This window comes from Neopelma chrysocephalum, unplaced genomic scaffold (assembly GCF_003984885.1).
Source record: "Neopelma chrysocephalum unplaced genomic scaffold, ASM398488v2 Primary Assembly neopelma1_43, whole genome shotgun sequence".
In the NCBI taxonomy this organism is placed as follows: domain Eukaryota; kingdom Metazoa; phylum Chordata; class Aves; order Passeriformes; family Pipridae; genus Neopelma; species Neopelma chrysocephalum.
Window position 1 is genome coordinate 21,644,978 of NW_020897702.1, and position 13,479 is coordinate 21,658,456.

At 42.6% G+C, this 13,479-nt stretch overlaps 1 protein-coding gene across 10 annotated transcripts in view; it reads left to right on the plus strand.

Annotated features, from left to right (window-relative positions):
• The window catches only part of TENM4 (teneurin transmembrane protein 4), a 603,970-nt gene that overhangs the window by 556,026 nt on the left and 34,465 nt on the right, over nucleotides 1-13,479 (plus strand). For all 10 annotated transcript variants that reach the window (XM_027677557.1, XM_027677560.1, XM_027677561.1 and 7 more), the window contains one exon: nucleotides 1,477-2,354. In XM_027677557.1, coding sequence (XP_027533358.1) covers nucleotides 1,477-2,354 — 878 coding nt within the window. The remainder of the gene's footprint in view (nucleotides 1-1,476; nucleotides 2,355-13,479) is intronic.

A 13,479-nucleotide genomic window follows, 5' to 3' on the forward strand; every position in this document is an offset into this window, starting at 1 on the left:
CAAGAAGGGTTAAAATAGGCCAGAAGCTGAGAAAAGGAAGGAGATTTTGCAAACAGAGAACCAGAGTAGACAGGGTTCAGCACACTGTTTAGCCATGAAAATAAGCTTCACGTATCCAGGCAATAGAAGGGACAATGAACTAAATACCTTGCATCTGATCTCTTAAAAAAAATGTTGAAAAGGGATTTAAACATGAAGAGAAGCATCAAAAGTAAAGCATGGCTGTAGCAGAAGTGTCCAACTACAGGCTTTAAAAAATAGGAATTTCCTGTATTCCTCCAGATCTTACCTGGTCTCTTCTTGTTCATGGTTTTAAATAAAATCACAGTGAAAGATGGTTTGCTGGACTGCAGCCTGCTGGCATCTACTCCTCCTCCTTCCAATAAGCTTGCAAAATACTCCCCTAAATATAGTCACATTGGACAAATGAGAAGAAGCAGCAACTGAGATGGATGGTGGGAGAAGAAGGTTCAAAACAAAGAAACAATCCTGGAACTGGTTGGCAATCCTGGAACTGGTTGGTTCCCGTCAGCACAACATTGACCTTTTTTTTCCTTAAATAAACTTAAAGTAAAATAAAATAATCCAAAAAATGCACAACTTAGAATTCTTTATTAAAAAAATTACCCTAAATTCTGTTGGTAAACATTTCTTAGGTTTGGCAACTAAAAGAGTAGACTCACTTGAAAAGACAGTGTATTTTAGAAGCAGAGCTAGAAGTAAAGACCTACTAGTGCTCACTTGTGGCGCTGCTAGTCCTGTTTCAGTTCATTTGTGTATATGGATTATCAGTGTAGAACTGTGATGTGTCACTCTTGAACCTATTCTTCCATTATGCTAAAACAAAATGTGAAAATTACCATGAAGGCACAAGTATTTTTCTCCATGAATTGAAATTACCTGAATTTCTGTGAATTGCTACTTTTCATTTTTGCAGCATAAAGCAGAAAATCGGAGGTTATAACTTAGACATACACACATGCTGTCACAGCTGCCAGTTTTGTGTCTATTCCTCCTTGTCATTTATCCAGAGGAGCTCAGCCACTTGTGTGGAAAAACCTTTAGTAAAAGAATCATTATTTTGTGTGTCTGATTTTATAGCACTTCACACAGCAGAATTTGTGGTCCCAGGTCTCTGCTATCAGGTCCAGGTTCCATCAGTTCAAAAAGCATGGGAGAAGGGAAATCACAGAATGCTTTGCCTCTGTCCATCGCCCTGCTCCCACCACCACTCCAATGCAGCGTGTGGGTGTCCCCATGTGTCTACTTCATATAACCAGGAGCTAAGCCCCCTCGCTCAATCCAGGTTATGTCCTCTATGGCCACCCTATCAAGGAGTAATAATTAGTTGTGTTTCCTTTTACCCATTTTCCCTTTAATCCATGTTGAAACATCCTCATTGTGATTGATTATAGCAGTCATGCAGTGGAAAAATGTGTTGCTCTAAAAATTCCCTTGTGTTGTTTTCCCATTAAGGTTCGTCTAGAGTGGCCCACGGATCTGGCAGTCAATCCCATGGATAATTCACTCTACGTCCTCGACAATAACGTTGTGCTACAGATCTCTGAGAACCACCAAGTGCGCATTGTGGCGGGGAGGCCCATGCATTGCCAGGTGCCAGGCATGGATCACTTTCTCCTCAGCAAGGTAGCAATCCATGCCACACTGGAGTCTGCCACAGCCCTGGCTGTCTCCCATAACGGAGTCCTGTACATTGCTGAGACCGACGAGAAGAAGATCAACCGCATCAGGCAGGTCACCACCAATGGAGAGATTTCCCTCGTGGCCGGTGCCCCGAGCAGCTGTGACTGCAAGAATGATGCTAACTGTGACTGCTTCTCGGGGGACGATGGCTACGCCAAGGATGCCAAACTCAACGCGCCATCCTCTCTGGCGGTGTGTGCAGATGGGGAGCTGTATGTCGCTGATCTTGGAAATATCAGAATCCGCTTTATTCGGAAAAACAAGCCATTCCTCAACACACAAAATCTATATGAGTTATCCTCGCCCATAGACCAGGAACTTTACTTGTTTGACACCAGTGGGAAGCACCTTTATACTCAGAGCCTTACCACTGGAGATTATCTTTACAATTTTACTTATTCTGGAGATGGAGATATAACCCTGATCACTGACAATAATGGCAATTTAGTCAATATCCGAAGAGATTCCACAGGGATGCCCCTCTGGCTGGTGGTACCCGATGGCCAAGTCTACTGGGTGACAATTGGTACCAACAGTGCACTCAAGAGTGTAACAACACAGGGGCATGAAGTGGCCATGATGACTTACCACGGCAACTCCGGTCTTCTTGCCACTAAAAGCAATGAAAATGGTTGGACAACATTTTATGAGTAAGTATATTATGAATATTAGGCTGCTGACTTCATTCTATGCTCTCTGAACCATGCAAGGCTGGTAAAATTTAATTCCCTGATCAGAATTATTGTCCAAATAAAATGCCAGAACAGAGAATATTAGATTTCACACAAAAAACAGTAGATGCTGGTAGTTAAGTGTATTAGAGCTTGAATAAGCTCCCTCTACCAAGTCAAGAGTCAGACAGAGTTTCTGCTTAGTTTTTCTAAGTAATTTGGACACCCAGTTCTCAACTGTCAGGATTTAGGTTGCATGTCAGAGAATTTTTCTTGGCTCTGAAAGCCAAGTTCCATTAGATCCTCTTTTTCACAGCTTTTTACCTACTTCCTATGCTGCAGTGTCTTTTTTGTACTTGTTTGAAATGTCTGATGTAGAATGACAACTGGCAGTGACTAATGTCAGCTTACTCTGGAAACAATTCTGTAATTAACGGGCTACTCAATTCCGATTGTTGTAATTTTCCTCATTAACCTTTAAAAGTAGTCTTGGAACAGTTCAAGACCATCCCTGCTCCAAAGAGTGTTTTGAGCAGAGAGGAGACAGGGGGCATTGAAAAACCTGGACATGGCAGCAACTTGAAGATTTGTACTTCTTTTCTCTATTACTGTTAGCAATTCCCTGCTTATAAATACTGTGAAGACAACACATTTCTGGTATCAAATAGTGTCATGGTTTGAAAAGGCCCAAAATCCAATTCCTGATCCTTAGCCCCCCTCCCACATCTCAACCCCATGTGAGATGGGTTTTCCAGACAAAAACACAAGACTCAATATGGGGGGAAGGGAATTATATTACAAGACTGTACACATAAATAAATAGTATAACACACTGCATACAATCTTAACTCTATATCTATCTTTACCATGACAATAATATTTACAATGGGCCAAATCTCTTCTCCCTCCAAATAAAAGTCCAGGAGAGAAGAAGAAGAAAAGACCCCTTCCAGTCTCTGAGCAGCAGGTCTCTCTAGAGCAGCCATGTCTCTTCTTCTCTTCCATCAGCAGAAGCAGTTGCTGGCTCTCTGCCAGCACACACGAGGGAGGCCTCCAAGCCTCTCTCGGCCCCTCGTCTCCAAACAAGGGGTCTTTCCGTGGGCTGCGGTACCCCAGACAAGGTTGCTTCACCACGGTCATATCAACGAAGTGCGAAAACCTTCGCGACAGTCTGGTATCCTCAGGGGAAATCAAGCCCCTTGTCAGAGCTTCTGTGCTCTATCTCAAGATGGCTGCCAGCTTCTCCGAAGCTGCAGCAAGGGGGGGGCGAAGGTCACCCCACACACACACATTCCTTTGGCCGTCCTGGCTTTGCTCTCAGGAGGGCCTGAGCTTCTTGCTCCTCTCTCAGTGCATACTGCACTCCAAGACTCTTTCAAGTGAATCCAATCATCCTCCTCTCTCTCACAGGAGTCTCCAGGGAGTTTGGGGGTTTTGGTTGTTTAGTTCTTACCCCCCAAAACTCTGTCTCTGCAGTGGCTCGGTTCTCTTTTCTGCTGCTGCTTCCCTTTTCTTCTGACAACTTTGTGTCTGCCTCGACTGCATGCCGGCTTCTGTTGCTTCTCCGGTTCTTATCTGTTGGCTCTTTGCCACTGCTCTTGGACGCTGCTGTCCCTGCTGCTCCGTCTGCCCACTCACAGTGGAGAAAACTCCTTCGGCTTCTCAGCCACAGGCACTTAGCCCAGTTCAACACCATTCCAAGTCCCCATAGCCCCCCAGCCGGGGCTGGGGGGGGCAGAGCCCCAAGGGGCTCCGAGCCCCTTCTCCTCGTGGCCTCACCACAACATGGCCACTCTCCTTCTTCTAACAAGTACCACACCTTCTTTTCCAGTGGAGAGATATGTTTATATTTTGCGGGAGCACTGATTGGGTCAAACCCCAAGGGTCACCACCCCCTCGGGGGTTACCACTTTCTTAGTTTCAGGGGGAAAACCTGGTTCAAACCACTACAAATAGGAAAAAAATAGACAACTGAATGAAGGGCATCCAGAAGGATGGTCTGCAAATGAATGCGGCTGTTGAGAACCCTTTCCCCTCCCTCTTCCTTGGTTCCATTTTTATTTATGAGTCTAGCCTCTTTGAAATGCTCCTTAAGTGCATAATTTCCTATATGGTTTGAATGGTTACATGGAAGTGTTCAGCTGCCATAATAATAGACCCATTCTAAGAATCCAATTTGGCCAGAATAGACAGTTCTCAAGATTACAAAGAAAAAAGTTGTTAAAGAAAGAGATTTAGGGACGGAAAGCTGGCTGAACCCACATATCCATGCGTTGATATGCAGTTGCTTTGGTTCTTTCTTTAAAATGTTCCAGGCCCAGTTTCAAATTTCTTTGCTTAATACTCACTGTTACTGCTTCTACCTTGAAAAGAACTGATGGAAACTCTGTGATGACTCTTTTGAAATGTTGTTTGCATTCCACCAATGTTCTCCTTGCAATTACTATAGCAATATTCCTCAGTGAATCCAAGTTAATATCCTTCCATCACTTACACTGGATTTGCTTGAGGGAGGCTTTAGGAAGGAAAAAGAGTGTGTTTTTCTCCATAAGAGTGGAAGCCAGCTATATTGCCTGGACTATTGTGCTAAATCAAGTAGATATTTTCTTTTTGCAAAGAACCCAGTAGTTCCCGTGCTTGAAAACAGATGTAGCCTCAGACAGTGAAGCAAACTAAACATTACAGCTAATAATGGTCAGATTTATACCTCAAACATAATCTTTTATTTTAAAGCGTGACTGAAAATATAAAGGAAATAAGACAGAAGCTCAAATCCAGCTTACTCTGTGGATATATTTACAACAGTGATCCATTATTACTTGCTGTCCAACAAAATAGAGCATTTGTGAAAGTCATCATTCTGGTCATTTTATGCACTTTAGAAGAGTCATAAGAAAGCTTTTTAGGGCTAAATGGAAGACAGTATTCTCCAGCGGTTGGACTATGGAAATCTTGACTAGAGCAAGTCAGCACTACATGATAGCACAGCATCACTGAAAATAGAATTGGGAATGTGCCTTCAGAGATACCTCATCCAATCCTGTGATCAGTTATCTCTATTCAACTGTTCCTGACAGCTTCTGATGCAACTTTAAAAAAATACAGGGTAAAAGCCTATATCTGAATTAGTTACCTCAGCCTCCCTTTATAGGCAGGGAAGAGAAACAGGCACTTTCAAGGTGAGTTTCTTATGAGTTATGTCAGGTGCCTGCTTTAGGATGAGATGACACAAGTTGTATTCTGAAAATTTCTCTCTGCAAAGGCAGTACAGAATGATGAGTTTAGATACAGATGTTTACATTTCAGATGTCTACAATTTGGTCAAATGGATCCTATCAAAGTCATCTGAGTTAGTTATAAAAATTGTTAGTCATAACAATATATTTACCTATTTTATTGTTACTGTTAGAAAGCTTTTCTTTGTATGCTGAGACTAAATCTTCCTTGATTGAATTGGAGACTATCCCTCTTCATGCTGTCTTATTCTATCCCACTGCATCCCATCCTATCCTATCCTATCCTATCCTATCCTATTGATGCCAAGATTCCGCCCCCAAAAAGGCATGAACGAAAAGAAACTGCTTAGAGACAAAGTTTGTAGCCTTTAAGCAGGAGGTACTTTATTTCGCGGGCCTCCGGAGCGCCCGGGGAACGGTCAGGTCATCATGGAAGAACCGCTCTGCCTTATCAGTAAAGGAACAGGTTTATATATGATTTTTGCAAGTGATTACAACATTTCTTACATGTATATTCATAGAATTGCAACATACATTATCAATATTCATAACAGGTGAAGTTTAGGCGGAGTTAGAGGTGTGGTCTTTAATTTGGGGAGAATCTGGGAGGGAGTTCCGGCCTTCAGTCTCGGGGAATCCCCCTGCCCGCCTCCCATCATCATCATGAACTTTGTGAACTTTCTTACTTTGGCTGACTTCCTAGTGTATCTGGCAAAAGTTTCTGATGATTTTGCAAGGATACCCAGATCTTGGCTCATCTTCCTTCTTTATCAGGGTGTTCTTCTGAGTACATGAGTTCTTCTTCTGTATCAGTATGTTCTGCATACCTTAATGAATTATTGCCTCTAATATTTCTAAGACTAAGCTTTTCTGCTCCTGCTTATACCTATATTCTGAATTTAACTCTCTACTTTTCATATAGTTATATTTGCTTTCTGGGCCTTGTCTGGCTTCACTATCCTATCCTATCCTATCCTATCCTATCCACCAAGGACTTGGAAAGCAAATCAGTGAATTAGCGGGGATTGATTCTGTCCCAGTTTTGCATGTGTAACCTGGGAAAAAATATAAAATTAGAAGATTAGTAAATAAAGGTGAGATATTTAGATTGCTTGATGAAGTAGGTTTCATTTAAACAAAATATGTCTTAATGCCGGGGTACACATGTAACTGGGCTAAGCATGTAACAGGAGCTCTAGTGAGCAAGGCATCAAGTCATTCAGTGTGATCCTTAGCATAATTCCACAGCAAATCTGTCTAATTTGTTGATTTCATGGGCAAATCAACATAATACATTTACTCGTTGGTAGTAGGAAGCTGATGTGACTAATAGTGTCAGTTCCAATGTTTGCAATTTATGAGGGATAGTGAAAATTGAAGTCGGAGCAGAAAAGCTCTACAAAAATGCATTCATGGGGAGAACTAAAAAGACTTGATCTATTTATCTCAACATGAAGGAGACTGTCTAGATCACAACATGTCAGCCAAAACTATCACCTACAGAGGGACTCTCAACCTAGCAGAGAAAGGCTTGAGAAGAGTAAGGGAAAGCAAAGCTAGAGACATTGAAGTTGACAAGAAGGTGTGGTTTTGTAAGGCTGAGATGACCTAACTGTTAGAGTGACCAACCATGAAAGCAGTACATTCTCCATTTCTTGGTATCTCAGAGCAGGATTCTAATACCTTCCTTAAAATATATTCTCACCAGACAGAAGATTTGTGTGACTCAAACATAAGCTGCAGGGATGAGTGCAGGCATGGCAGGATGAAGTTCCTTGATAACCAAGAAGCTTAAGAAGATGGTGTAAACCAAATCAACATTCACTACCTTCAGGTTATTGGTTTCTCTATCAGAACATCAGGGGAAAGTTTAAGTGATTTAATGACCAAGAATAACTGGAAGGTGCTCTGAGTAATTTTCAGTCCTTGCTGAAGGGGAAGGTGAAGTTCATATTTCTGTTTTGCTCATGGACAGAGAAATAAAGGTATCAGATCTGACTCTGAGGAAAAGCTTCATGTTTCTGACTGCACATAATAGTTGTTTATGGGCCAGGGCAAGCTGGACACTACTGTTTAAAACGTTAAGAGTGAAGTAAATCCAACTGGCAAGTTTACACTGCACTAGTGGCCCAAAGAAGAACATCCTTACAAGATTTACCTTTACCTGACTGTCTACAGAGGTGCAAAACCAAACACCCAACATGGAAGAGCAATGGTGATGTGAGAGTGGCATCACTATATGTGTTCATCATAGAATCATAATACCATAGAATAGTTTGGGTTGGAAGGGACCTTAAAGAACATCTAGTTCCAACCAGCATAGCCAGCATCTCTGGTTCTCTTCCAGTTGCTGTTCTTACCAGGGCATTTCTTAGCCTTTATCATAAGACTGCAAAGAGCATGTGGGCACATTGGTGTAACCATGGAGAGGAGAGAAGGAGGCAGGATACACTGATGCAGCACTGGAGGTCTGTCTCCAGGGCACACCAGGGAACCCAGGTTCTCCAAGGCTTCAGGATGGGCTGGTACACAGTCCCTTCATTTCTGTGGAGAAAGGAATGAAACTGGTGCTGTCTTCAGGCAGTGGCAGAGTCGCTCATAGGACTTACAGCTCTTCCTTTCGCACATCTACACCCAAGCCTGCTCTAACAATGCCGTTTTATTAGGTTTAGCTCTGAGTAAGGTTTGGTGTATAATGGTGTGCAGTTTCCCCTTTCATTTGAGAGTGAAACTTAGCTCCCTGCAGTAATTAACCTGTCCCCGAGGCCTATCTACAACTACTTTGAGGATTTTAGCATTATATAGGCCTTCCCTGCCTCTCCAGAGGGCTTGACATTAGCTGTCAGTTAATGCAGTGCAGCTCAGCTTGGCCAGTAACTGGATTAAAGACTTGCCTTCCCATTGAACTGGTGACAGCGATAATCAGCAGCAAAGGAAGTTGATCTGGAAACTCAGCCAGGGAAATGACTTCTTGTTCAACTCCTCCAGTCAAAGACAAAGGATGCTGTATGACTATTTGCTGCTTTGTTGTTGCTGCTTTTCAACTTGACCTGAAAAAAATTGCTACCAGCCTTTACAAAGTTTCTTAGCAGTTGCTGTTTGTCTGCTTCAGAATCCGGAAAGTCTTATTAATGGATTTGTTTAAATCAAGAATATGGCAATTATCTTGATTAGTTCACTGAGATGTTATCACTGTACATTAATTCAATTTCCCTCTGAGCTGAAGTCAAATCTTCTATGCATTATTTAGCCCAGATGAGGCTCTTTTGCTTAGGTCCTTTGTGTGCCCAATTAGTTTTGAAGGTCACCTCCTCCCATACAGACTGAAATACTTACACACAGCTCCAGCCAAGCCCAAGAAATTCAAAACCTTTTCATGGACTCCCCAAGAAGTGGCTCACAGATGCCTGGAGGGCAAAGATCTCATAGAGCCAGGTCTTCTGATGGGTGGTAAGGGGAGCTTTGACCCGTAACGTTGGATGCTGTTTTACAGAGAACCAAACTCTGCCAAACCTCACACACTGTAATGGGTGGAAAGTAGAAGCCAGCTGGACTGAGCATGCAGGAGGACCTTGAATGGCTTCCCAGTGACCCCCAGGGCTCAGCAGAAGTCCCACCCCAGCACCAGCAGCATTTGGTTCCCAAGCCAATGCCCTGGTCTGTGTGACTGTGGTACCAGAACTGGGCCACATGGTCAGCATCTACATGGTGAGATGCAGACTCAGTCCACTTTGCCGTTGGTGTAAAGGCTTTGAGTTTTTTTCCTCTCTTAGGCAAAACCAGAGTTAAATAATGTGTATTGCCCTTAGAGGAGCAGCCACCTCTTGACTCAGAGAACCTTCCTGCATTAATAACATCCCTTTATCACCTGGTGATTTATCAGGTCATACACTGAGTTTTACAGAATTTGGTGGTATCCTTGGTTTAGAGTAGTTCAAGTGAAGCTCTCGTTCTACTCCTGCAGCAGACTGGAGTATGAGAAACATCTTGGCTTTTGCCCTCCCTCCTCTTTTAGCAAGATTTCTTTGTTCCACTTGCTCCACAGTTTCTACATGATAAATTATGAAATTCTCATCATTGTTCCTCAGATGAAGCTACAGTGAAACTCTGCTAAGTGCCATGATAAAATAGCCCTTTTCCTCACTAAATTGTGAGGTCATATTTTGAGCCATTGGCCTGCCCTGAAATGAATGCCTGGTGGCAGAGTTTAGTTGAGAACCAAGGGAATTATGAGAATCATAAGAGCTAGAGAGAGATCTTCGTCTTCTTGTCTGGGCAGTCAGAAAATTCAGCAGACTGTGACCACAACCTGGCCTTGGGTCATTAGGGAGAGGACTTGCCTTCATGCATATTTGAGTACTATCGGTTTGTCTGTTATAGATTTATTTTTAATGTTCTGTTTAATGTTGTTTGAAAAATTGGGATGAGGCAAGCTTGTTCAGAGGCGCCGGGTGCACGTCAGTATAATCGCATGCAAAATATAGTTTGCAAGGTCCGTTTAGATACTTTGGCACTAAGTGAAAAATTATTATTGTGATTTTTTTCTGATCTATTTGAGTGGTAGTTTTAAAAGGTTGATGAAATGTGAAAAAGCTAAAATGAGAAAACCCAGAAACTCAGGCAAGGAATTGATTTCTGAATAGATGGTACTTAGGATGCTCTTTAATTCCCAAGGCCCAGATCTCTACACAATGGTAATGTGATAAATGAAAGCTCTGAATGTTTACAAGCCAACAATTAGGCCTCATAAGCACCAAATACCATTTTAATTCTGTGCATTGAACCTTAGCTAAATACATTTCCAATTGGGAATGGATGGCAACGGCTTCCTTTGCTGGCCTAATAATTGTCACTGTAAGTGCTGAGCCTTTGCAGCAGGTTTGAAAGGGAGGCAGCAGCTGTGTTAGCAGGTGATGGATTCATTGCTCCAAGTGGCTGCTGTGTGCACTCCCATGCTTCAGTATTTCCTTAATGCTAGGGCTTTCAGAGCATTTGAAGAACACAGAAGTCTTAGGCTGTGATGAAAACTGGCCCACCCTTAAATCCTGATGCTGCGGAAACAGACTAGGCAGCTTAGCTGCAAAATGAGGTGACTAGGGGAGATTTATGTTACTGCAAATACCAGGGCACACCTGCAGCTACCTAAGAGCCAGTCACTTGGCCTTCCTCTCCAAGCTGAGATGTGCCCTGTAAGTGCCTTTATGGGGCTGAAAGCAGAGGTGGAAGAAGCTGACTCATTTAACTTGTTAAGCATATTATCTGTTTGGCATGTGCAAGTCTTCAAATCCCTGGGAGACTGTGGGTTTCTGATAGATGATATCAGATATATGTTGTGTGAGCTAAATCAGGGGAAAAGGGAAAAATGCTCCAGTCCTGAGCAAAACAGAAAAGAGAAGAGGAACTGCTTGCCAAGAGGAAAATGCTGTGTGTATACATGCTAACTGGCTTCCCACACCTCCTTTTGCATTGTCACCACAGTGCTAAAAGAAGTTTTCGTCCGACCGTGAGTATTTTACACTTCATCTGCCACAATTAAAAATAATAATAAAAATGGGAGCATTCTAATTGTGCTACCTTCTCACCTTTCACCCTTTGTAAGGCAGGACCTCCTTGCAGTTGCAAATCAGTGAGCTGTCACCCCCAAAGACAGTGCTTGGCAGGTCCCTGCCTGGCTGCTGGGCAGAGAGAGGTGCAGCAGCTCCTGCACATGCAAAAAACACAGATGGTCCTGGTTCCTTCTGGTGGACGTTAATAGGGTGACTAAGGAGGTGCCAAAAGTCTGATGTACATGTGCAGACATCTTAAACCAATTCCAGCAGACCATTCCAGACTGTTCTGGCCCAAAAGGAGCCTTGCTTTTTAGGATCCAAAGTCCCAAATGGAAATCCTTTCTCTTGATGAAGTTCTTGATGAAGTACTGTGAATTTTGTACAGCTGTAAAAATGTAACCATGAAAATTACGTGTATTGTACTTAGTCATTTTGAATTTACGAGAAAAATGTGTCCACAAAGGTCTAAGCGCCATCACACTCTTTCATGCTCTTTTTTCTTGCTGTTTTAACCTAATTTGAACAAGCAGAGGTTACTGGAAGATTTCTCTAGTTGCATATTTGCAAATATTACATATTTGCCCAGCAGAGGTGGAGGACCATTTGTGAGAGTGCTGGGAGCTTGAGGTCTAGAAATATTAAAAAAGGCACTACTTAAATAGTATATAAAATAGTATTTATTTTACATTACATAATGTTATATAAAAAGACATGCCTTTTAATAAGGGCATGTGATGATAGGATAAGGGAAAATGGCTTTAAACTAAACAAGAGTAGATTTAGATTAGATAATAGGAAGAAATTCTTTACAGTGAGGATGGTGAGGCACTGGAACAGGTTGCCCAGAGAAGCTGCAGCTGCCCCATTCCTGGAAATGTTCAAGGCCAGGTTGGATGGAGCTTTGGGCAGCTTGGTGTAGTGGAAGGTGTCCCTGCCCACGGCAGGGGAGTTGAAATTAGATGATCTTTAGGGTCCTTTCCAAGCCAAACCATTCTGTGATTCGGTGTTTCGATGAATAGAGTTAAAGCATCTGGGTGTCTGCTGCTGCTTGAGGCTGCTAAACTGAGTATCTACAGGGTTTTGAGACTTTCTTTGGAGCTCATAAGTAGGGCTTGCATGGAGTATAAGTTTTGTGCTGACTGTCAGCGTTTTGCTGAGTGTCACTCAGTTAAGATAAAACCTATGACTCAGAGGACATTAACTCAGCACTTTTCACATGAACAAGCCCTCTACCCGCATCCTGGCTTTTGCTTTTCTTATTTCCCTAACCTGCAGACCCACTTCCTTGCACACCTGTATTACACCAAACTCACCTCTTGGGCTTCAGACTGGTTTATATATAGGACTATTGATGTTGTGGTAGAAGGAATTTGGGATGTTACACAACACACCTTCAGTGATAACAATGTTTTCTCTACTCAAGGGAGACACTAAATCATCTCCCATGTGTCCTGTCTCAGCAGATGGGGTAAAGATGTCACCTGTGATGTTTTCTGTTTAAGATTCACATGCTGTTTTAGGAGGAGATGTGCAGATGACTGGAGACAGTACAAGCAAAACACATAAGTCTCAGTGCAAACAGGGCAGCCACAAACCTGGAGTAAACTAGTACTGGGAGCACTTTAGTTCTGGCTCTTTCAAGGAAATGCAGTTCAGATATATGCTGTGTGCTGCTAGTTGCTTGGAAAAGCTTTAACTGATCTCTGCCAAACTCCTGCAATGCAGTCCTGATTTCATCCCTTTCTTGTTCGCTTCTTTTTTTCTTCTTCTTTCTTTTCCATTTCACAAGTGGATGATTGATTGCCAGAATCTTGGAGGGAAAGGGCAAGGCTGTTTCCCATGCTTGGATAATCCCATGAATGATAGGCTGACACTGTGGAGGGCCAAATGCTTTCTTCTACCATGCTACGTCCCCTTCTGCCAGTGGGCAAGAAAAGCCTCACGTGATGATGTCTCCAAACCTGAGGGCTGGAGAGACTTGCAATGAGGTCACCCACTTAGTCACTGTACACTAAATATTAAACTTTGACAAAAATCACCTTTTCAACCAGCCCTCCCTCACACTAAATCACTGTCAAATGCAAAGTTATCAGCACTGTGCCCAAATCTGGGAAAATGAGAATGGAAGACAAGAAATATTTCTTTTCCTTTATAGTGCGGAACCAGTCCAATGACTGCTCAATAGGTTGCAGTTTGAGAGTACTTTGTGATTCCCTTTCCTTTCCTTTCCTTTCCTTTTTTTTTCTTTTCTTCTCTTCTCTTCTCTTCTCTTTTCTCTTCTCTTCTCTTCTCTTCTCTTCTCTTCTCTTCTCTTCTCTT